Source organism: Mastigoproctus giganteus, chromosome 5 (assembly GCF_048544385.1).
Source record: "Mastigoproctus giganteus isolate SK-2022 chromosome 5, ASM4854438v1, whole genome shotgun sequence".
Classification (NCBI taxonomy): Eukaryota; Metazoa; Arthropoda; class Arachnida; order Uropygi; family Thelyphonidae; genus Mastigoproctus; species Mastigoproctus giganteus.
The window spans coordinates 212,224,680-212,249,798 of record NC_143579.1 but is presented as its reverse complement, the minus strand read 5'-3'; the positions used below and the strand labels follow the sequence as shown (position 1 = coordinate 212,249,798).

General features: G+C 40.5%; 1 protein-coding gene across 4 annotated transcripts in view; it reads left to right on the top strand.

Annotated features, from left to right (window-relative positions):
* Nucleotides 1-11,601: 11,601 nt before the first annotated feature.
* The window catches only part of LOC150086078 (calcyphosin-like protein), a 41,333-nt gene continuing 27,815 nt past the window's right edge, over nt 11,602-25,119 (top strand). The window contains exon 1 of one of the 4 annotated variants that reach the window (XM_090373689.1): nt 11,602-11,695. In XM_090373689.1, the coding sequence (XP_090229815.1) occupies nt 11,695 (1 nt within the window). In that variant the 5' untranslated portion in view covers nt 11,602-11,694. Of the gene's footprint in view, nt 11,727-25,119 lie in introns of all 4 variants that reach the window. The other 3 variants (XM_090373691.1, XM_090373693.1, XM_090373690.1) reach the window with 3 other exon arrangements.

Here is a 25,119-nt window from a genome sequence, read left to right as displayed (position 1 = left end):
AGTTGACAGATTTAAGCCGAAGACGCCGACCTGGTATTCACCAAGCTTATTCACGACCTACCTATTAACAGGACATGATGCCATTAAGGCGAAGTTGACCTCACTCGGAATTACAGATGATCCCAACTGTACCTGCGGCAAGCAAGAAACCTGGTAGCACCTTATGTATGACTGCCACCAATATGATGTCTTTCGCTGCCAAATGGTCACAAGAATACAATACTGTCCGAAAGACCAAGAACAACGTCTCTTCGAAGGCAAGGAGACATACATCGCCTTTTCTGAATATTCACAGGAACTATTCGCGAGATGCCGAACCCTGCAACAACAAGTGAACCAAACAACCTAATCAAGAGGAATAGGAGAAACCCGACACGGGGATCTGGACAACAAAAAATCTGAGGCAAGGAACAACCGCAAACAAAAGGCTCAACTGACCTAACTACAAAATATGGCAGGTGGACTAAGACTCACCCTTCCCGAGAACAGAATCCCATCCAGCCACAACAAGAGACTGACTAACTGGACACTCTAAAACGACGCACAACTCTATACTTAACTGAAGACAACATGAACGCGGCACCATGCCGCATTAATGACCATAATCCTAGGACTGCACTGCTACACACTAAGCCCGGACTACGCAGCTTGCTGCCAAGAGCCTTATTGGCGACCTGAATCGAGCACTCTAGCCCGTTTCACTTTAAATCACAATCCCCGGTGGGGAGGGGGAAGACAGCCTCCTGGCTCTCTCATCCCCTGCCGATCCTCTCTTCCCCTGGTTGGGCATAAGCATGCCCCACTGATAATCTGGGGACATATTCTCTATCGTCCCTATTCTTCTGCCTTTACCTCCCCCAGTCTTCTGCCTCCCCTCCCCCACTCTATCTGCACACAAGCCAATGCCACACATCAAATTTAATCTTGACCAAATTTACAGTTTCGCCCAATCTCTGCCTATTCATTTCGAGCGACATCCCAACGCAATCGATATTTTTATTTATTTATTTATTTGATTTTTTTATTATTTTTAATTTTATTTATTTATTTATTTATTATTTTTGAAATTTATTTTAAAAATTTTTATTTTATTTATTTATTATTTTTGAAATTTATTTTAAAAATTTTTATTTTATTTATTTATTATTTTTATTTTTATTTATTTATTATTATTATTTTTTTAGGTCCTAGCTGCCGAAATCTCAGGAAAGTAGGCGGCAGGACCCGCCAGACATGACATGACATTACACATTTACAATATCCATACACTTTTAAATCTCTGGCCTTCCCAGCGAACTGGTTCACCTACAATGAAAGCAATGTGGAGATGGGGGAAACCCCTGGTGCCATTTGACATCAACATACTTTACACTACTTTACACTTTACCATAACGCCGTCCCCACCAGCCTGCCTTCTACCAACAATCGTGTCCGGGTGTCTGTTCTCGGAGTCTGCGCGGTAGCACAGTGGCATCGTCACTGTCCTCCGCACACTGGGTGGAAAATGCCGGGGTTCAAATCCCGTCGATGACGCCAGGAACTTTAGTGGTCTTCTTTCACTCTGTGGCTGAGTTAGTCGGTCTCAGGCGTAGATAGCAAAGCTTTCCCCCCCCCCCCAGAAACTGGGTTTTATTCGTCCAGCAAACAGGCAAATCGACCAGCGAACATACGCAATTTACAGACAAAATAAATATATAGGTAGAGGTAATCATTTACAGGGAACCTTAATATCATAATTTGGTTTGGTTTTTTTTGCTGTCAGCATGGGTGCTGTCACCAAGCGTCTGCTCCGAAGCCCAATGCGCGACAGGGTTCTCTGCATTGTCGCGTTGGAGACCTTTCTGGTGACCCCACGGTTCATTTGGATGGCAGTTGAGCAACAGTAGCACACAAATTGGTGCTGACGTTCACCTCTGGGATCAATGTCCTCGCGTTTCAGCCGACGCTCACCTTTGGGATCAATGGTGCATGGGGCTCCACAATTGGCACGTCAGGTCGTCAAAACTGTCCCATTCGTCCAGTCTTGATACACTTTCACCACTGCAGCACGTGAGCATTTCACAAAATCCGCCGTTTCGGAAATGCTGGTACCCCTGGCCCGATAGCCGATGATCATGCCTTTTTCCAGGTCTGATAGGTCGCGTGCTTTGCCCATGACAGAAGCTGTTACTGTGTTCACGGATGCCGAACATCAAGCCTTATATGCTTGCGATGTGTGAACTTGACACGTGCGTTCTATGATTCGGTAGGCGTGTGTGATGTCTGCATTAGTGGGGGGTCATAATATTGTGACTGGACTCTGTACATCCAAAGAATCTCTGTACATCAAACTTACAAAGAATCTTTGAAACTACTTATGTTACATGCTTCTTCTAAAGAAAATCTGAAGGGTTCTAGCGAAACTGTGCATAAACGTACTATTTTCAAAGCTGTTCCATGGTACAATAGAGCGATTTGTGATCTACTCCATATCTGGAAGATATGGCGCAGAGTTATGGCGCAGATAAGCACAATATGAGATGCAGATGAAATGATGCTTTTCACACTACGATCGTAGTTTTTCTTTAAGAGTTGTCTACGATGTATCTATACCGATATTATATAGATATAGTAACATATTTATGTATTCATAACTGAGGAAGAGACACACACAGAGTCCAAAGAAAGCGTCTGTAAGTATTTTATTTTAACAGATATTTATTTAAAGTATACCCAGTAAAATAAAATAAAATAAAATATTTCCAGAAGCTTTCGGAACTCGTGTCCCTTTCTCAACTGACAGAATTTTTTTTTTTTTGAATACATTACAAGCAAAGTGTGGCACGTTACTCATTCGTCATTGTTGTAGCACGGACGTGTGCTGCCTTGCGCCAGTGATCATCCATCAATAAAACGGTTGTCTCCAGGATTGGATGTATACGCATGCCTTTCTGGCGATTTAATGCCTTAGGGTTGTTCATTATGTTTAGTGACTCTAGCCATAGGCGGTGGCGAAAGTGTCGCGCGTGGTCCACTATCTCAAAGTCGCGCTTGGGGTCAAGATCGTGGTTGGTAGCCCAAAAATGTTCTGCAAGCGCGGACTGGTCAGTTTCGGCAAGCCGGATTGCTCTGTCGTGTTCCGTGAGGCGATCCTGGAGACGTCTCGATGTCTCACCTACGTAGCAACTGTTACAGGCCCTACAGGTGATACGGTACACTACATTGCTGCGTAAGACAGGTGTGACAGGGGTCTTCACACTGGAGACAAGTGAACGTAGGTTCCTACCTGGTAATTGTACACATTTTATGTTGTAACTTCTCAGGATCTTCGAGATACGTCCTGACACTCCTGGATAGTACGGAATGTAGGCGGATGATATGCCGACTTGCTTCGGAGGTCTTGGGTTGGAAGTAAGTTCTTGTGCCTGTAACAAGCATCTGTTTAGTACATGGGATGGATAACCGCATCTGGTTAAGTCCGCCTTCACACGGGAGATCTCGTTACGTCTAATTGTGTCGGTGCTGGAATGGCTCCAGGCCCTGGAGAACAGGGTGCGGGCAGTGCTATTGAGATGGCTTGGAGCGTGGCCGGACCCGTAGTTGGTGAATTGACCGCACCACATGGGTTTGCGGTATACTGAGGTCTCTAGATGTGGGCCTACGCGATGCACTAGCACGTCCAGAAACGGGAGCGAACCGTCCACCTCTGATTCTACGGTAAACTTGATGAAATTGGATAGAGAGTTGAGGTATTCTAGTAGTACCGTTTCAGAACCACGTGGTATTATGGTAAAAATATCGTCGACATATCTACACCACGTTGTAATAGGTGTAGGTGGGTTCTGGTGTATCTGCTTCTCCAGATCTTCCATGGCGATGTTAGCTACTACGGAACTGACAGGGGCACCCATAGCAGTGCCATGTACTTGTTTGTAGAGTGAGTCTTCAAAGGTGAAGATGCTGCTAGAGAGGCATAGGTTGAGGGCGGTACAGATGTCATCAGTGGATAGTGACGTCCTGGATTGGAGGCTTAAGTCGCTCTCAAGGAGCCTTCTGGCGCAGTGCACGGCCTGTTGGACGGGAATCGAGGTGAATAAAGAAACCACGTCAAATGATGCCATGACAGAGTTATCAGGGATTGAAATGTCCTTAATGGTGTTAATGAATTCACTGCTGTTTTTAACGGTGTGAGATGTATTACCTATAAGAGGCGAGAGGAGGCTCGCGATGTGTTTGGACAGTTCATACGTTGGGGTACTGCAGCAAGACACTATAGGTCTGAGAGGAATACCCGGTTTATGGATCTTTGGTAATCCGTAGAATTGTGGTAGATCTGGAGAAGCAGATACACCAGAACCCACCTACACCTATTACAACGTGGTGTAGATATGTCGACGATATTTTTACCATAATACCACGTGGTTCTGAAACGGTACTACTAGAATACCTCAACTCTCTATCCAATTTCATCAAGTTTACCGTAGAATCAGAGGTGGACGGTTCGCTCCCGTTTCTGGACGTGCTAGTGCATCGCGTAGGCCCACATCTAGAGACCTCAGTATACCGCAAACCCATGTGGTGCGGTCAATTCACCAACTACGGGTCCGGCCACGCTCCAAGCCATCTCAATAGCACTGCCCGCACCCTGTTCTCCAGGGCCTGGAGCCATTCCAGCACCGACACAATTAGACGTAACGAGATCTCCCGTGTGAAGGCGGACTTAACCAGATGCGGTTATCCATCCCATGTACTAAACAGATGCTTGTTACAGGCACAAGAACTTACTTCCAACCCAAGACCTCCGGAGCAAGTCGGCATATCATCCGCCTACATTCCGTACTATCCAGGAGTGTCAGGACGTATCTCGAAGATCCTGAGAAGTTACAACATAAAATGTGTACAATTACCAGGTAGGAACCTACGTTCACTTGTCTCCAGTGTGAAGACCCCTGTCACACCTGTCTTACGCAGCAATGTAGTGTACCGTATCACCTGTAGGGCCTGTAACAGTTGCTACGTAGGTGAGACATCGAGACGTCTCCAGGATCGCCTCACGGAACACGACAGAGCAATCCGGCTTGCCGAAACTGACCAGTCCGCGCTTGCAGAACATTTTTGGGCTACCAACCACGATCTTGACCCCAAGCGCGACTTTGAGATAGTGGACCACGCGCGACACTTTCGCCACCGCCTATGGCTAGAGTCACTAAACATAATGAACAACCCTAAGGCATTAAATCGCCAGAAAGGCATGCGTATACATCCAATCCTGGAGACAACCGTTTTATTGATGGATGATCACTGGCGCAAGGCAGCACACGTCCGTGCTACAACAATGACGAATGAGTAACGTGCCACACTTTGCTTGTAATGTATTCAAAAAAAAAAAAATTCTGTCAGTTGAGAAAGGGACACGAGTTCCGAAAGCTTCTGGAAATATTTTATTTTATTTTATTTTACTGGGTATACTTTAAATAAATATCTGTTAAACTATGGACCCCAGTACTCCAGGCCCATTTGTCACTATTTTATTTTATTTTATCAAAAGAAGCGAGCGCAGCGAGCAGAGGGAAAAGCCACCTAGTTAGTATTAAAATAGCATAAAGTGCAAGGAACTGAATTTACTTTGTATCTGCCAAAAAGAAAACAAAACTCTAATAAATATTCATTCTTATTGTTAAAAAATACATCCAATTCTTCCTTGAATTTTCCCAACACTGTGTTGGCTACTCTTTCAGGCAACTTATTCCAACGTTCCATAATATTGCTGCCTGAAAGAAAGCTTCATTAGCATTAGTAGAGGCATGAAGTATGATGCAATAAAGCAAAAAAAAAAAAAAAAAAACATCCCATTTCACCCACCTATTCACTCCAAATGTTTGTTGTCTAGTGCCGCCTTGAATTTATTTAACCTGTCAACCTCCACAATGACAGATGGAAGCTTGTTCCAACAATCAACCACCCGCTGGCTAAAAGCAAATTTCCGTACATCTCTTCTACAACTGTCTTTCCTCAATTTGAATTTATACCCCCTCAGGTGCGTGATCTGAGCAAGAGGAAGAATCTCATCAGCATTGAGCTTGCTGAAACCATTCAAGATCTTATATACCTCATTCAGATCACCTTACAGGTGCCTAGTCTCCAGGCAGTGCAATTTGCAGCACTTAAGCGTTTCTTGGTAAGAGAAACCCTTTGTTCCACTCATCAATTTCGTTGTCCTCCACTGTACTCATTCCAGCAGTTCTACATATTTCTTAAAATGATACCTCCTAACCTGTATGCAGTACTCAAGGTGTGGCCTGACTATTGCCTTATACAAGGAGATAATCACCTCCTTATTCCTGCTGGCAAAAGTCCTGTGTATCATTCACAAGACCCCATGAGCTACTCATGCACCTGTCTGCACTGCTAAGAAAACTTCATATCTGCCTGCACAATTACCCCCAGGTCTTTTTCATTTTCCACTTCCTTGAGTGTAGTACTGCACAGTCGGTATGTTGCTCTGGGGTTACTGCTACACATTAGTCTACATTCTTCCTTAAGATTTTCTGTTGTGCCCTCTGGGTCTTATCTTACTCATAATAAGAATTCATCTTTATTCATTTTGCTAATCTCCTCAGGCCGTTATACCCTTCCATTAAATCCTCTAACGTGTTTATTTGTTAAGCTCTGCAGACCACAGCTTCTTAACCACTCCTCATAATGCTTAGCACCCTTGACTAATCTGGTCGCTCTTCTTTGCTCCTCCTCCAGAACTTCCACATTTTACTTGTGATGTGGCCTCCACACTGGGAATATATCCAAGTCTGGAAACTACATCCTGAACATCCTTTAAATACTCTTCCCCAATCTTATTAATTACTCCTGGGCTTTTCTTCTCCAAATTCAATACTTTGTATTTGGAAGAATTGAACTTTAGCTGTTGTTTTACAGACTATATTTGCACCCGGTCCAATCCTTTTGAAGACACAACTTTATTCTGATCATTAACCATTCTTCCAACCTTGAAGTTCTCAGCAATCCTTGACAACTTTTTCTATATTCCCTCATTAAGATAAGAGCAGTCTGAGCGCTGATCTCTGAGGGATCCCTGCTGAGACCGCTCTGCTTTCTTTTTCAGATCACTCTGAGAATACCCATTTATTACTCTTGTACATGAGGGTGTATAGTGGATATAATCACTGTCCTGCTTCCCCAACTGAGCTATGGTCACGCTACGGGCACTGGCACTGCTCAAAGTCACACACACACACATGTCCACATTATAGTAACTCCCCCTTGAATCATGTGAAGATATCGTGCGAGATAAAGGCTAATCAGTGTTAGTGGTGTTGGGCTGAATGACAAGCCTCTTAGTCCTAATGGCCATAAAGTCTGCAACCATAAATTGTTCGCGATATCGTCAAATAATTGTTTGTGACTTTGTCAATAAATTGTTTGTGACTTTGTCAATAGATTGTTTGTGACTTTGTCAATAAATTGTTGGTAACTTTTTCAATAAATTGTTTGTAATTTTATCAATAAATTGTTCTTGACATTGTCAATTTTCGTATTCTATAGATATAAAGATGTGAATTGCAGGATACTTTTTCTGGAGAGTCGCTAAATTTGGCCATAAGTCAAGTTAAAGATTGCAAGGCTCTGGGTCTCGACTTCTTGAAGATGCATGCGATCAAACGTTTCCACTCTAAATTTCCGAGTTTGATGCTGCATCTGTACAATAGTTGCTTCACTGAGGAATTTCCTTCAATTTGGAAGGTGCCCGTTCTGAATGTGATCCTTAAGAGTCTGGAGAATCCCATGAATGAGCCGACCCCTTACGGCTCTCTTGCATTATTGTCTATATTAGGAAAGATCTTTGAAAGATAGTAAAAAGATCTAATGATAAGTATAAAACGATGAGTCTGACTCTGGTTAGGCTGTTTGGTTTCAAGAAAGGACTGTCAACAGAAAATTCGATAAGATACTTGATAAATGCTGTTGACAAACATGCGGGACGGTACGTGCTTGGCTGGTTTGTGGACTTTAAGGGTAGGTTCAATGCCCTGTTGTGGATTATTATCCACCGCAGAGCCAGAACCCCCCCCCCCCCTTTTTGTCCTAGTAACCTTTATAACATCTTTCGGGGATATTTCTCGGAGCAGAGTGCGGTGGTACTTTCCAGCTTGTTAGAGGTTGCACAAGAGGTGGAACGCGAATGCCCACAGGGGTTTATATTGGGGCGTATACGTGAAGTATGATCTTAGACAAGTTCATCAAAAGCTCTATGGGGAACACTCAGGCCATCGCATATGCCGATGACCTGGTTTATATTGTATATGGTCAATTTAAGTAGGAAGTGTAGCATAAAAGGCAGCCTAATCTTACAGAAAGTTTTAGATTGGTGCCAAGTCCTTAAATTAAATATTTCTAGATATAAGACAGTTGTAATGCTTTTAAAAGACAAAATGTGTGAGATGAGACTCCCAGTTGTGATATATGGGATATCTCTTAGGGTAAGTAGAGTCAGGTGTCTAGGTCTGTGTTTAGAAATGATACTCCGTTTTATAGGGTATGCAAAATATTTGAAACAAAAAAGGTTAAAATGCTGTATGCCAAGCTCCATAGCGTTGTTAGGGTAAAATGGAGAATCACTGGACGAGCAATGAATTTGCTTTACGAGGCAGTTTTTGTTCTTGATTAAGACCTATGATGCAGGTGATTGATTTATATGTCCAACGAATTCGTTGCCTTCATGGGTAGCACAGTTGGTAGAGTCACCGTGCTTCCAACACCGGGTGGAAAAGACCTCAGTTCGAATCCCGTCGATGACGGAAGGAATTTTTATGGGTCTTTCACAACGTAGCTGAGTGAATTAGTCGAGGGTAGCATGGTTTTTACTCCCGGAAACTCGAATTTTTCGTCCAGCAAACAGAAAATCGTCTTCAAAACATACAAATTACAGACAATATACAAGGAGCAACATGGCCTTAGTTATTGATGCTCCTAAAACCGAATAACAAACAACAACAAATTCGTTAATAAGAAGGTATTTAATGTCTGCCCAAAGATTTTCTCTTCTGGGCATAACTCGTGCCTGTCGCATAGTGTCGAATGACGTTGTGCAGGATATAGCTGGAAAGATGCCGGCGAATCTCTCGGTGATCCGTGATAGACTTGTGCACTCTTCATGGAGTGTTGGGTGTCCCATCGTGTCTGGAAGGCGGGGCTGTACGTGACCGGGTTGTAGATTACGGTGAAACGGGGAAGGATACATGATGAGTTAATGCAAGTGTGGGAGAATAAATGACAAGAGTCCGATAAGCGGATGGAAACTTTTGTTTACTTGCTCTCCATTTCAATGGTAGATTTTAAGAAAAGAACATGGCTGCAGTTTGGGTTACAAGCTTGCTGTCTGCTGACGGGACACGACTTGATGGCAGGTTAAGTCGCTCCAATTTTTATGCGGTGCGATGGAGACTGGTCTCGATATCCATGGTCCCCTCGATAGGGAAACCATGGAGATTGATTATGTAAAAATTTTGTTTAATAGTAGATTCTATTTTGCAGCCTTTTCAGATTTTGTACAGAAAGCCTTGATAGTAGTGATCTACCTCCCCGTGATAGGGATGGAAACCTAAGACATAGTTCTTGAAAAGTTTGAGTTTCCTCACACGAACACGAACATCATAGATATACTCTGGTTTCTGTTGCGAAACTACAATACTGCCAAGTCCGCCACCAAGAGGGTGACTGACCTGGCAGTATTGTAGTTTCCAAAGGTCTGGTGTAGACAGTCGGTTTGGATTGGTAGATAAACTGCACAGGGAGACTGTTTGTGAATCTTACAGGGTACCAAAATTTGTAGTTTTGCTACGGTTTGGTTTTATTCCCTCTGTCTTTGTTATTGAATGTATTCCTTGTTTCCCTTACAACTGAGTTCCTCGTTAAGACACTGCTTTCTGTTGCACCAAGCATTCTGTGCCAGTTCAACTATTTCTTGAACTGGATTGGAAGTACATAGCCTGACATTCACGCCTTACAGTATATCGAACTTTGAATTCCATTATTCATACCAAGTTTATATAAATTTTAAATTCAATCATAATTGCGGTCCTTTTATTCTTTTATCCCTGTGAGTTCTTGGTTTGGTTTCTGTTATGGCATAGTACATAAAGGCTACAGCCATTAAACAGGCTATACAGTTTCTAATATTTGCTTACTTTCGAAATATTGCTTGTTATTCATAGATCTAGCAGCTTTCCGAAGAGAACGGATTCCTGGCTTGCTATCTTCTTTTCATTTTCCTTTCATACTGATGGATCATTATTGGAACATTCCATTTTAAATCTCCGCTTATTTCGATGTTTTATAGTGTTGATATCTCTGTAACCAACCAAGAGTTTTACCATCTATATTTGTTTTTTTTTAGATAACCTGGCCTCCAAAGCAACTTATGGTTGACACAGGTTATCTGGAAATTGTTTGCTTGCAACAGACGCATCCCTGTTAGGATGCGTCCAAATGGATTCGTCCAACAGGATAAAACGCCACGTCACAAAGCTAGAATTATAGAGACCTGTCTCCAGGAACATGGGAGTGAACTCGCCCTGCTGAAGTAACCTTCCCAGTCGCAGAACTCAGTCCAAATGAACAGATGTGATAAGAAGCGTAACAAGCTTTTGGGAGTAGAAATCTACAACAATACAGTTTGCAACAACGATGGGAAGCAATTTAATCAACACTGACCAGCATCCTTGCTGCACGCTTCACGATACGTTGTAAAATCCATGCCAAGACAAATTAGCATTAGCATTAGTAGAGGCATACGATGCAAGAAAACAAGCTTATGCAGCATCAGCCGAAAAAAAAAAAAAAATCTAGGCTATTCTCATTGATAAAGGGGACACACTCACTATTAAGTAGGTGTGCCTAAATAAAATGTCTACTCAGTATAAAATATCAATTATATTGCACTAACTAAAGTCCTACTAGTGAATTCTTACACGTATATCTTGCCAAAATTACTTAGCTAAACAGAAAAAATAAGTTAACCTATTTTAACTTATTAGAGATCTAATAAGTGAGATCATATTGTATTTACAGTGCTGTTTATGACTTGTGGGTAGCACAGTTGCTGTCACTGTCCTCCTCACCCCGCTTGGGAAAGCCATAATTACGAATGCTGTCAATGACGCAAGGAATTTATATGGAACTTTTTCACAACGTTGGTGGTCAATCGTCTCAGGAGTGGGTAGCGGGGCTTTTCATCCAGCAAATCGACAACAGAACCCACGCAGTTTACAGATATATTATATACGGCTCAATATCCCCTAAGTTGCTGCTTCACCTAAAACACTACATCAACTACTACTATTTATATACTGTTTATAATTACTGTACATAAAAAACTGTTTGCTGTTTTGGCGCCAAAAATTTTTCCCTTTGGTTTTCCATACATATACACTTATAGGCTACACACGAAATATAACAAACCCATAATAGTAAGTTGATATTTTTTTCTTATTGTGCATAATACTTTTTTTAGAACTGTCGATTAATAATAATTGTTCTGTAAAAGAAACAAATTAGAAAAAATATTTTTTACAATATCCTGTGTTGTAATTATGGAGCTGTCACAATAGCTTCTAATGAGGGCGGAAGAGGCGTTGGTTGGTTGGTTACAGTTATACTTCGTGTTCTTGTACGTAGGACTTTCCAACCGGCGTTATAGAAAGTAAGTGTGCTGCACTGCAGTATTATATCCGGTAAGGTGTTATTATCTTGTTTATTTTATGATAGTGCAGTTTATACGTATACGGTATTTATATAAAACGTTTCTCTTTTACCTTATTATCAGATTAGCTAGATTAAATGTGGATCAGAATTCAACATGTCAACGCGAAGTGAACAAAACAGGAAGAGATTTTACGGATTTCGAACATATTTTTCTTTTTCTTTTTTAACTTAATTTGCTTCCTTTGAAGTAATCACCAATCATTTATTTTGTTTCGACGAATTCCAGAAGAGTAGGAGGGTACCTTTTGTAAAAAAAAAATGAGTAAATAAAGCATGTAGTTTATTAATTATTATTTTATTTTTTCCTGTGGCACACCCATCTCTGACCCAAATTTTAAAATATCAAAATAAAGCACTTTTGGTGCTCTAATTTGAAATGCGGTAATCTTATATAGGTACCATTTGAAGTGTAAAAGTTGCTATATATAAAAAAAAAAGTGAAAACAAAAAAGCTTTATTAAACTTTTAGTGTGACTTTCAAACGATCTTTATGAGTGGCGCCTACTGAGCAGAACCTAAATGAAATAAATTCGCCTTTATTAGCGTATTATATGAAATAAAAAAAAATTGACCATTTATATTTTAGTTTGTCTGAATAAATCATTACTATTGATTTATTTGGGCGTGTACAGTGTCTCAGATCGTGTGTTTAGCTGCAGCGAAAGTATACTGCAAGGTCCGCGAGGGAGGGTGTCCTCCATCTACTTTCTATGGGTTTTCGAGCCAGAATTTTACAAATAACGCTACTTTTGCGGCCATTTGTATTTTAGTTTTTTAATTAAATTTATCTTAGAAAATAAGCTGGTAACTTTTAATTTAGGTATTGAAATAGTTTGAGAAGAAAAAAATAATGCTGATGTCTTTCTTTACTCAGACTAAATTATCCTATTCCTTCAGAATGGGATAATCACTGTTAACTAATTTTAATTCCCATTTGTTGAGGATAAATGTTCATGATTTTATTTCAGAATGAAAAAAGTTACAACAATTACACTATGACCGTGAGTCCTCATCATCAGTGCCGAACTATTGAATGGGAAAAATGGTGCTGGTTTTCTTGCGGGGGGGGGGGGTGTAAAGACCTTAACAGAAAAAATTCCTTGTGGAAGCAAAGTAGTAGAGGCATGTGATGCAAGCTTAAGTAGCATTAGCCAAAAAAAAACCTATTTCACACACCATTCCCTCTAAAAGTTTGTTCAGTTCCTCCTTGAATTTATTTAAGCTATCAACTTCCACAACAACAGATGGAAGTTTGTTCCAGCAATCAACTACCTGCTGGCTAGAGGCAAATTTCCATACATCTATAACTGTCTTTCCTCAATTTGAATTTATGCCCCCCCACCCCCAGGTTCATAATCTGAGCAAGAGGAAGTATCCCATCAGAATTGAGTCTGCTCAACCTATTCAAGGTCTTAACACCTCGCAGGTGCACAGTGTCCAGATGCTGCAATTTGCAGAACTTAAGCCTTTCTTGGTAAGAGGACCCCCTTCATGCCCCTCACTAATCTCATTGCTCTCCTCTGTACTTGTTCCAGCAGTTCTACATCCTTCCTAAAATGAGGCCTCCTGACCTGCATGTAGTACTCAAAGCCTGACCGTTGCCTTATGCAAGGGGATAATCATCTCCTTATCCCTGCTAGCAAAATTCCTGTATATCATTGACAAGACCCCCATGAGCTACTCTTTCAACCTGCCTGCACTGCTCAAAAAAACTTGATATCTGACTCCAATTATCCCCAGGTCTTTTTCATTCTCTACTACCCTGAGTGTAGTACTACAGTTGGTACGTTACTTTGGGTTTACTGCTGCCCATATGCAGAGCATTGCATTTGTCAATGTTAACCTTCAGTTGCCACTTCTCAGACCATCTACCCAATTTTTCTAGATCCTGTTGCAGTAGTGTACTTTCCTTACTGGGATTAACAACCCTGCCAACCTTTGTATCATCTGAAAACTTGAACATTAAGCCTGATATACCTTCATCAATATCATTGATAATATACAAAAGTCCGCCCAACACTGAACCCTGAGGTACTCCACTAATGACATTAGTCCACAAAGAGCAGCATCCATTGATTACCACTCTGTCTTCTCCCACTCAACCACCCTTTTATCCACTGTAGCAACTTGCTCTTAATGCCATACTGCTCCCACTTGTACAGTACTCTTCCATGCACAACAGTATCAAAAGCTTTCCTGAAATCCAAGTATATGATATCAGAATGATTTTTTGCATCCAGTTCCTTTGTAACCACATCATGGTATCCAATCAGATTTGTCAGACAAGAATTTCCCTTAACAAACCCATGCTGTGTCTGAACTATAACTGCAGTCTTGTCTAGATAATCCTATAGTGCTTCTTTAACCAGTGACTCCACTATTTTCCCTGGAACAGAAGTTAAACTAACCGGTCTGTAATTACTTGTGTCACCCTGAGATACCCGTTTTTGAATTGGCAATACATTTGCACATCTCAGTTTGTGGGGACTTCCCCTGAGTCCAAGGATGCTCTCCTAATTGTGGCTGAGGGTTTGCTTACTTCCTTTGCCACCTCCTTTAATATAACTGGATAGATTCCATCCACCCCAGGTGCCTTGCTTATGTTTAACTTCAACAATTTCTCCTTCACTTTGCTCTCAGTTATTACAAAATCATTAAACTTCCTGTTTAGAGTTTAATAAGCTTTTGTCCTCCACTTCCCTACAGAATTCTTCATGTGTGAATGTAGATTCAAAATACTCATTCAGTTTGTCAGCTATTTGAGCAGGATCATCAACAGTTGAACCATCGATATCAAGTGGACCAATCTGATTCATCCCCCTCCTAGCATTTATTTTTTTATTTTTTTTTTGTCCTTTCCTTTTCCCATTATTATATGGGGTCAGCATTTTTATTGTTTTGGCATGCAATTTTTACAGCCGGATGCCCTTCCTGACGCTCACCCTTTATCCGGGCTGGGAATCCTCCTCCTAGCATTTATATAAGTAAAGAAGTCCTTGCTGTTTTTCTTAGCATCCTTTGCTAAAGATTTCTTGTAATCTGCAATCATTGAGTGAAGTCCAAATGTAAGTATAAAAGACTTCATAAGTTCATGGCTTTGCAAGGCCTGACGTAGCCAAGTGGTCAGGAGTGAGAGTGCATAGCGACGCGTTCCTTGAGTGGATCGGGGTTCAAGCCCGTGACTACTAAATACGATAAATATTTATATTGACGATTTACTGTAAACTCTACTGACTTGGTTGTCGTGCCGTAGTATAAACAGAAAATTTATTTATTTTATTTAAACATGAATAACCACTCTCCACTGAAGAAGTGTATGGCAGTCATCTTGACCATCATGCAACCAATGTTGGGCTAATAGTATATGAAGAATTAAACATGAGCATTATTTTACTTGTATGTATGGTTGAAGGGCAGCTTTAAGCTGGTGCTGATAAATTTGAAAACCCCAGCCAAGGTGTATTTTCTTGCTGAATCTTTATATAAATGACTTGGAATAGTTATCTGAGATTTGAAATGATGTGGTTATTGCAGGTCTTTTAGATCTATTTATTATTGAAAAACACTTGTGTGCATAGGTCTATCTTAATTCAGCATTGAAAATTCAGAATTAATTAACTTTCTTTTATTCAGCAAGTTGGTTGCTGGAACAAGTTGCCTTTGCAGGTAGGTGAGGCTGACAGTTTGATTAAATTCAAAAGTCAACTGGATGGTTACCTATGTGAGGAGGGAATCACATAATTTGTATTTTCTTGTCAACTTGTTAGTTAAATTTTAAACAGTTCTATTAGTTTTCAATTCAAAAAGTTTTAGATTTCACAAACTATAAAATATACTTTCTGTGAAATTTTATAGGTGTTTTTTTACCCCTTTGAACTTCTGTTACATGGAAAACAATGCAGTCACTGGTAAAATAAGTAAGGCAGGAACATCTAGACAAGGCTACAGTTATACTTCAGACAGCATGGGTTTAAGGGGAAATCTTGTTCGACCAATTTAATTGGATGCTACGACATGGTCACAAAGGAACTGGATGCAAAAGTAATTTTGATATCATATACTTGGATTTCAGGAAAGCTTTTGATGCTGTTGCATATAAAAGACTGCTGTACAATTTCTTTCAAATTGGAGTAGTGTGGCATTAAGGGCAAGTTATTGCTATGGGTAAAGGGATGTTTGAGTGGGAGAGGACAGCCAGTGCTAATCAATGGATATTGCTCTTTGTGGACTAATATTATTAGTGAAGTACCTCAGAGTTTGATGTTGGATCCATTGTTGTTTTCTATATTTATCAGTGATATTGATGATGGCATATCAGGCTTAATATCCAAGTTTGCAGATGATACAAAGGTTGGCAGGGTGATTAATGACAGTGTGCTACTGCAACAGGATCTATAAAAGTTAGGCAGATGGCCTGAGAAATGGCAGTTGAAGTTTAACATTGATAAATGCAAAGTACTGCTTATGGGTAGCAGTAACCCCAGAATAATGTACCAACTGTGTGGTACACACAGGGGATAGTGGAAGATGAAAAAGACCTAAGGATAATTCTGTAGTTGGGTATGAAGTTCTCTGAGCAGTGCAGACAGGCTGCCAGGGCAGCTCATGGTGTTTTGTCAATGATATACAGGAAATTTTGCTAGTGGGGATGAACAAAATTAGCATAAAATGTTTTTCATAAATCTTTTATTGTGAACGGTGTCGCATAAATATCCAATTGTATAAGGCAGTGGTCAGGATATATCTGAGTACTGCATACAGGTCAGGAGGTGTCATTTTAGGAAAGATGTGAAGCTTTTGGAACAAGTAGAGAGTAGGTCAACGAGATTGGTGAGTGGAACAAAGGGATGCTCTTAGGAAGAATGGCTTCAGTTCTACAAATTGCAATGTCCGGACACTAGGCACCTGTGAGGTGATCTGATTGAGATGTTTAAGGCTTTGAATGAATTGAGTAAGCTCAATGCTGATGGGATTCTTCTTGCACAGATCACACACACACACATGAGAGGATACAAATTCTAATTGAGGTTGTATGTTTACAGAATAGATGTGTGAATGTTTGCATCTAGCCAGTGGGTGATTGATTGCTGGAACAAACTTCCATCTTTTGTTTTGGAAGTTGATAGCTTAAATAAATTCAGTTAAGAAATAGACAAACTATTGGAAGGAATGAATAAGTGAAATGATAATGATAGGGTTTTTTTTTTTTTTTTTTGGCTGATGCTGTAGAAGCATGCTTTCTTGCATCATTTTGCTAATGAAACCTGTGCACCAAAAATAAGAAGAAACAAAAATTTTTGCATGCTGAGGTGGGGAGATACTGATAAAAATACAGTACTTTTAGTTTCTAAGAACTTTGTATAATTCTACAGAAAATTGCACTTATATTTTTCACCACCAATCACAAATGATAACCTGTAAATCAAATTTATCTTCAGATAAAAATTACACATCGTATAATATAAACTATAGGTGGCTGCATGTCCAAATGCACTGCTCAACAAAATTAGCATAAAATGTTTTTCATAAATCTTTTATTGTGAACGGTGTCGCATAAATATTTGATGTAATAGACATTGGGGCATGCAAATTCAGAGTATGCAATAGAAATCAATCTGCCACCTTACAGAGCCACAAATTATTCATACCTATAAAAACGCCGGGTGTGGCCACATCACTTCATTCCCAATTTTTGGCTTGCTGGATAGCCACATCTCCAGTACTCATGATGGTGGAGTCATTGTTCAGGCGATTCTTTGAGATGGGGGGGCCGTTGGACATCTTGAAGCTGGGCAGTAGCAGGCAGAGATGGCAAGTTGCCTTAATGTGTCATGCAGTGTCCTCTTGACACTGGAAGCAGTTTCAGGAAGCAGGAACCATTACAAGAAGAGCTGGTCAAGGTCGCCTGTGGGCTACATCAACCAGAATAGACCACTGTCTGGCTCTAACAACAAGATGGAACCCTACAATGTCCTGTCATCAACTCTCTTGAGGTTGCTGCGGCTACAGGTGAAAACATTTCTAACCAGACTGTTAAGAAGGCTCAGTTCAAGTGTACTGTATGCAAGGAAGCCAGTGGTGGTTTGTATCCCATTAACCTCAAACCACTGCAGAGCTTGTTGAAACTGGTGCCATGAAAATGTGACTTGGAGCCCTAACAAATGGCGTACAGTTCTTTTCTCTGAGTCTCGTGTTAGCCTACAAACAGATTCTGGATGTTATTTCATCCAGAGACAACGAGGATTGTGGTACCATCCCTCTGACATCAGAAAAAGGGACTTGCAGTGGAAGTGGTGTTCTCTTGTGGGGTGGAATAATGATCAATGGCTACACCCTTTGTTTTTGATAGGGTTACCGTAACTATGCAGTTTTACCAAGAACAGCTCCTTGAACCCTATGTGTGGCTTTTTAATGTTGCGGTTGGCCCAGATTTTCTTTTCATGCATACAGTGCCACTGCACATAGCGCTCAAGTGGTGGAAGAATATCTCAAAACTGATGATATCCAACGACTGCCATGGCCAGCACAATCAATAGACTTATATCTGATCAAACATGTGCGACACCCTTGGGTGTCGCATTGCATGCCGATAGCTAACTGCTTGGTCACTTGGCGAGCTGAGGTCTGCATATACAACCTCTGTAAATGTACCTTATACCCATCTGAAGTTTCTCGGTCTCCTCATTTCATCGTTTTTCTATGGTATACTGCCATACCAAATGTTGTCTTGCTTTATTGCAAACTGCATGAGTTATGCCACTTTTTCTATGTATTCTATTAATTTTGTCAAGCAGTGTATTTTTTTCCTGAATGTCTTCAGTGGACTGAAAATGGGTTCCCTTAAGTACACTTCAGTTTAGGAAAGAGAAAAAAGTCAAGTGGCTAGGTCAGCGGAGCTAAATTTGTATGCCTTAGGTTATCTTGAAATTATTTGCAACCTTATATATATCCCTTCATGGCCTCAGCATGTCCATTTGTAAATGGATTCTTCCAGAACAGGATAATCCACAAGGCCAGAATTGTACAGAACCAATTCCAGGAACACAGAGTGAATTCAGTCACCAGAACTTAGTCAACATTTAATGTGACATTGACTCACTGGGGTGTGGAAATGTGCCACAGGATCCATAACATTAAATCCAAGCTGTTTTGAGGACTAAAGGAGAGAGAACTACTTGCTATAGGTAAGTGTACCTGATAAAGTGTTTCTTTAAAGCACTGATTCATGGTAATTTATAAAAGTTATCTGGCCTGCAGTCAAATGAGGTTGTCCACCCCCTGCTTAAGAGGTCATTTTGCATTCTTTTAACAGATAATGATCCTTCTGCCTTAAAAATAGGGATAGATGTTTGTGTTTTGAAAGAGACATTGACTGATAATGCAGTTTCAGCATATTTTTCTTCCCAGAAATTGATAAGTTTTGTTTATTGTTTCTTTATCCTCTTATCACTTGTCAGTTTAGATAATACAATGTGGAGGCTACTTGTGGGACATCGCTATCTTTCCCCAGCAAAAATTGATATTGGAAACAAATTTGCCTTTAGCATATTATATGAAATAAAAATTTTTGACCTTTTATATTTTAGTTTATTTGAATAAATCATTACTATTGATTAATTGGGCGTGTACAGGGTCTCAGATCGTGTGTTTAGCTATAGTGAAAGTATACTGCAAGGTCTGCAATCACGAGGGAGGGGGCGCCTCCTTAGCCAGGTGGGCAGGAGCAGCAGTGCGTAGCACACCCTTCTTGATTAGACCAGGGTTCGAGCCCGTGACCACCAAATACGAAGGGTGCGGAAAGGTCAGGGAATGACCACCACATATCCCCGGAGCAATATGGCCTTAGTTGCTAATGCTCCTAAAAACCAAATAACATAAATAACGAGGGAGGGTGTCCTCCATCTGCTTACTACGGTTTTTCGAGCTTGGAGAGGGACAGAATTTTACAAATAACACTACTTGTTCTTCGATTTGTGTATTAATTTAGGTATTGAAATAGTTTGAGAAGAAAAAATGCTGATGTCTTTCTTTACTCAGACTAAATTATCCTATTCCTTCAGAATAGGATAGTCACTGTTAACTCATTTTAATTTCCATTTTTTAAGGATAAATGTTCATGATTTTATTTCAGGATGAAAAAAGTTACAACAATTATACTATGACCCTGAGTCCTCATCAGTGCCGAACTATTGAATGGGGAAAAGGGTGCTGGTTTTCTTTGGGGGGGGGGGTGTGTAACGACCTTAACAGAAAAAAATTCATTGTGAAAGCAAAGTAGTAGTGGCATGTGTGATGCAAGAAAGCAAGCTTATGTAGCATCAGCCAAAAAAAAAAGACCCCATTTTACACACCATTCCCTCTAAAAGTTTGTTGAGTTCTTTCTTGAATTTACACAACAGATGGAAGTTTGTTCCAGCAATCAATACCCGGAGGCAAATTTCCACACATCTATTCTACAACTGTCTTTCCTCAATTTGAATTTATGCCCCCCCCCCCCAGGTTTATAATTTGAGCAAGAGGAAGTATCCCATCAGAATTGAGTCTGCTCAACCTATTGAAGGCCTTATACGCCTCAGTCAAATCACCTCGCAGGTGCCCAGTGTCCAGATGCTGCAATTTGCAGAACTTAAGCCTTTCTTGGTAAGAGGACCCCTTCATTCCTCTCGCCAATCTTATTACCGTCCTCTGTACTCGTTCCAGCTGTTCCTCATTCTTCCTAAAATGAGGCCTCCTGACCTGTATGTAGTACTCAAAGCCTGACCGTTGCCTTATGCAACGGGATAATCATCTCCTTATCCCTGCTAGCAAAATTCCTATATATCATTGACAAGACCCCATGAGCTACTCTTGCAGCCTGCCTGCACTGCTCAGAAAACTTCATATCGACTGCACAATTACTCCCAGGTCCTTTTAATTCTCTACTACCCTGAGTGTAGTACCACATGGTTGGTATGTTACTCTGGGGTTACTGTTACCCATGTGCAGTAATTTACAATTGGGAAATGTTAACCTTCAGTTGCCTTTTGCTTTGATCGTTGTCTTCAGGTGTTATGGGAATTTGTCAATAAATTTCTAGTTTCATTATTATTTTAAAAAAATTAATAATCATTAAAAAAACAGTGTGCTTTAAAAGCTGCTGTTTTGTTAGAAAATCATTTGTTGTTTTGAACAAGGAAGAAGTATATATTTGGGCAGTTTCATGTGGTACACTTCTAGGTTGATTTTGACCCTTGCCTTATGCAAAAGTTTTGTATAGAGCTAATATGATACAATAGATATAATATAATCACCACTAGAATACCAGAACATATAATAACCTATATAATCATAACTTGCAAACTGTACATCAAGATTAATGGAATATTCATAGTTTAGCTTTATTAAGGGGAGATCATATCTGACAAATCTGCTGATAAGCTACTATGGGGTCATCACAAATGGACTGTATACAAAAAATAATTTTTATGTTTAGTCTTTTGATAGTCTTATCTGAATGCAATCAGCGCGCCTTGCATAGATTGGAATAGTTTGGTCATTAGACGTAAGTTTCAACAGTGGATAAGGGGATAGTTGTGCAGCAGAAGAGAATAGCTATAAATGACCATTGCAGTGTATTGGCCATTTTTATGATTGTGAATTCCATATGATTTGATTAGTGAAAGTATTGCAGGTCTAATGTTAAAGTTTTCTGATGATACTAAACAGATGGCTTAGGCTAGGCATATCCAGGGAATATGTTGTATATGTTATTCATGACATTTTTGACATTCAGAAGATTTCTGTGAAATGGGTTACCAAATGTTTGAATGTTAGTGTTTTTTTTTTTTTTTTTTGTAGTTGTTGGCGCATCGGCTTCTGTGGCCATAATGCACCTCCCAAGGTTTTTGCAGTACTTTGATCCAAGCCCGAGGCAGGATTCGAGCCCGCGACCTTTGGGTTGCCAGGCAGGCACTTTACCCATCCGGCTAGCCCAGTCGGTGTTTGAATGCTAGTCTATATTCACAAATATATGTGGTCTCAATTCTAATCTCAACGATGTCCATTTCCACTTTCAGTCTGCCAAACCCCATGTACTTTTTCTGACAGAATCTCAGTTATCGGTTGATTCAACTACTGTTCATCTCAGATGCCCAAATTATTTGCTGTATGATTCCTTTCGCCGCAAAGGTGGTACTTGTGCATATGTCCGTTCTGATATTCCCTGTCAGAGACTTGGCAATTTGGAATCTCCTTCTCTTTGATCTTCTCTGGCTTAAAATCTCTCTACCTCATTGTGTCAGATTCATCTGTTGTCTCTACCGTTCTCCCAACTCCACTAATCATTTGGAGCTCTTTGACTTCCTCTCTTTGCAACTTTACTTTCTCCAGTCCAACTTTCCTAACAGTGAGGTAATTTTCCTTGGTGATTTTAATGTTCACAACTCCAGCTGGCTTCCGTTTTCTAGTCACACCGACCCAGCTGGTCGAGATGCTGAGGCTTTTGCAATTACTAATGACCTTGCACAGATTGTTCATTTACCTACAAGAATACCGGACAATCCTAATCATACAGCCAACACGCTTGATCTTTTTCTCACAAATAACCCTTCTAAGTACACGGTCGAAGTGAGAGGTCCCTTAGGCACTTCAGATCACAACCTGGTAATTGTCTCTTCTCCAGTGGAGCCTTTATCTCATGGCTATTCCCAACTTCGTGTTGTTTGGCATTACAAGAATGCAAAATGGGATGACCTGCGAAACTTCTTTTCTTCTTTTCCTTGGTCGGATTACCGTTTCAAAACTTCTGATGTCAACGTTTGCTCAGATCATGTCAGTGAAATTATTCTTGCAGGAATGGAATCCTTTATCCCACACTCCACTTTAAAATCTCGTCCCTTATCTAAACCTTGGTTTTCCAATAAATGTTCTAAGGCTGTTCAAGAGAAGAATGTTGCATATCGTAATTGGCTTGTTTCTAATTCTTCAGTTTCATTTTCTGCCTACATCAAAGCTCGCAACGATTGTAAAGCAGTTATTAATCAGTCCAAACTAGAGTTTGAACAGGCCAAGAGTAGAAAACTTGCTTCTTGCCCTAATGGTAGCCGAGCATTCTGGTCTCTTGCCAAAGCTATTGGCCGCAACTTTTGCCCATCTCTGCTCCCACCTCTGTCCAAACCAGATGGTTCTGTTGCCACTTCAGCCAAGGATAAAGCTGACCTGCTAGCATCCCATTTTTCTTCCAGCTCATGTATTAACGATCTTGGTAAAACACCTCCCACCATTCCCAACACGCTCCATTCAATGCCTCCTGTGGTCTTCCGTCAAAAGGATATCAGAAGGATTCTGATGAATCTTGATGCTAAGAAAGCTCCAGGTCCTGATGGTATTTCTCCACTTGTTCTCAAAACCTGTGCTCCTGAACTTACTCCTATTCTTTGTCGCCTTTTTTCACTTTCTTATTCCAAAGGTGTTTTTCCTTCTGCTTGGAAATTTGCTCATATCCAGCCAGTTCCTAAAAAGGGTGACAAATCCCTCCCATCCAATTATCGTCCCATTGCAATTACTTCTACTCTTTCTAAAGTAATGGAGAAATCAATTAACCGCCAACTCTTAAACTACCTAGAAACCTTCCGTCTGATCAACGATCGCCAGTATGGATCCCGTCAGTGTCGATCCACTGGTGATATTCTGGCTATGTTACCCATTTATGGACTAATTCAATGGAAAGGTTCGGTGAAACACAAGTGGTTGCTCTTGACATCTCAAAGGCTTTTGATCGTGTTTGGCATAAAGGTCTTCTAAACAAGCTTCCATCTTATGGTTTGCCAACTGTTTTTAGTAATTGGTTATCCAGTTTTCTCTCTGATCGCTCACTGAGGGTGATGGTAGATGGCTCTCTGTCTTCTAACTTCTCCACTAATGCCGGTGTCCCCCAAGGTTCAGTTCTTTCCCCCACTCTTTTCCTTTTGTATATCAATGACCTTCTTCCATTGACTGGAAATTCTATCCATAGTTTTGCCAATGATAGCACATTGCATTCAACTTACCATTTTGAGAAACCTTGTCCTGCTCAATCAGCTTCAACTTCTCGAAAATCTGCTACCAATTCCTTAAATGCCGATCTTCAGGTAATTGTCCAGTGGGGCAAAGACAACTTAGTTGATTTCAACCCTTCTAAAACTCAGTCTTGTCTTATATCTCGCAAAAAGGATTCTTCTGCTCCTATGCTTATCTTTAGTGACACTCCGATTTCTAGGCAAAATGATATAACTCTTTTGGGGATTACCCTGACTTCTAATCTCTCTTGGCACAAGCACATTACAAATATTGCTTCCTCTGCATCTAAAAAACTTGGTTTTCTCTTTCGCTCTCGGCGTTACTTTTCTTCCAAACAGCTGCTCACTCTGTATAAATCGCAAATCTGCCCTGCCATGGAATATTGTTCCCACATCTGGGGTGGTGCCCGCAAAACCTCTCTCAGGCTTCTTGATTCCATTCAGAAGAGGGCAGTTAGGTTAATTAATGATTCATCTCTAACAGAGTCTCTCCACTCGCTTTCTCATAGACGTACTGTTTCTGCTGCATGCCTCTTCTACAGATACTTCCATGGGCACTGTTCTTCTGAACTGGCTTCTATAATTCCCGCTCTCTCTTTCAAAACAGTCCAAACACGTGCTGCCACCAGCCAACATCCATTTACTGTCCAACTTCAAACCCACAGAACCAACTTTTCATCTTCCTCATTTATTCATTCAACTGCCGTTTTCTGGAACAACCTTCCTTCATACGTATTTCCTGAAAATTACAATCTACAGAAGTTCAAGTCCAGTGTCAACAAATATCTTCTTTCGTCTTCTTAACCTCCAACCCAAGCACGGTACTAAGTACTCTAGGTTCTAATACCTCATGTTTGGGGTTCACACAAAAAAAAAAAAAAAAAAGTCAAAAGTGATAGTGTTCTCCTGTCTTCAATTTCCATTCTTCACCATTTTGAGCAAGGTGCCAATGTTTTTTTTTTTTTGGTGCGAATTGTGACAATGGATGAAACATGATTGTATCATTATGATCCAAAGAATAGCTGAAGGAGTGGTGGCACAGTGGCTCTTCTGTCCAAAGAAGTTTTGTCCTTGTAAGTCTCCCTTGATTCTGTTTATTGACTACCCTCGAAAAGGGTAAAATAGTAATTTCTAAGCTTTTTTTTTTTTTTTTTTTTTTTACTTTTGGACAAATTGAAGGCCAAATTCAAGGGATAGCTCACTTGAGGAGTGCTGTTTTTCCAGGACAATGCTCTTTCACACACAGCACATCAAACGCATGCTAAATTGGCTGAACTAGCCTTCTGGCTTCATAATCTTCTGTATTCACCAGATATTGTACCCTTGG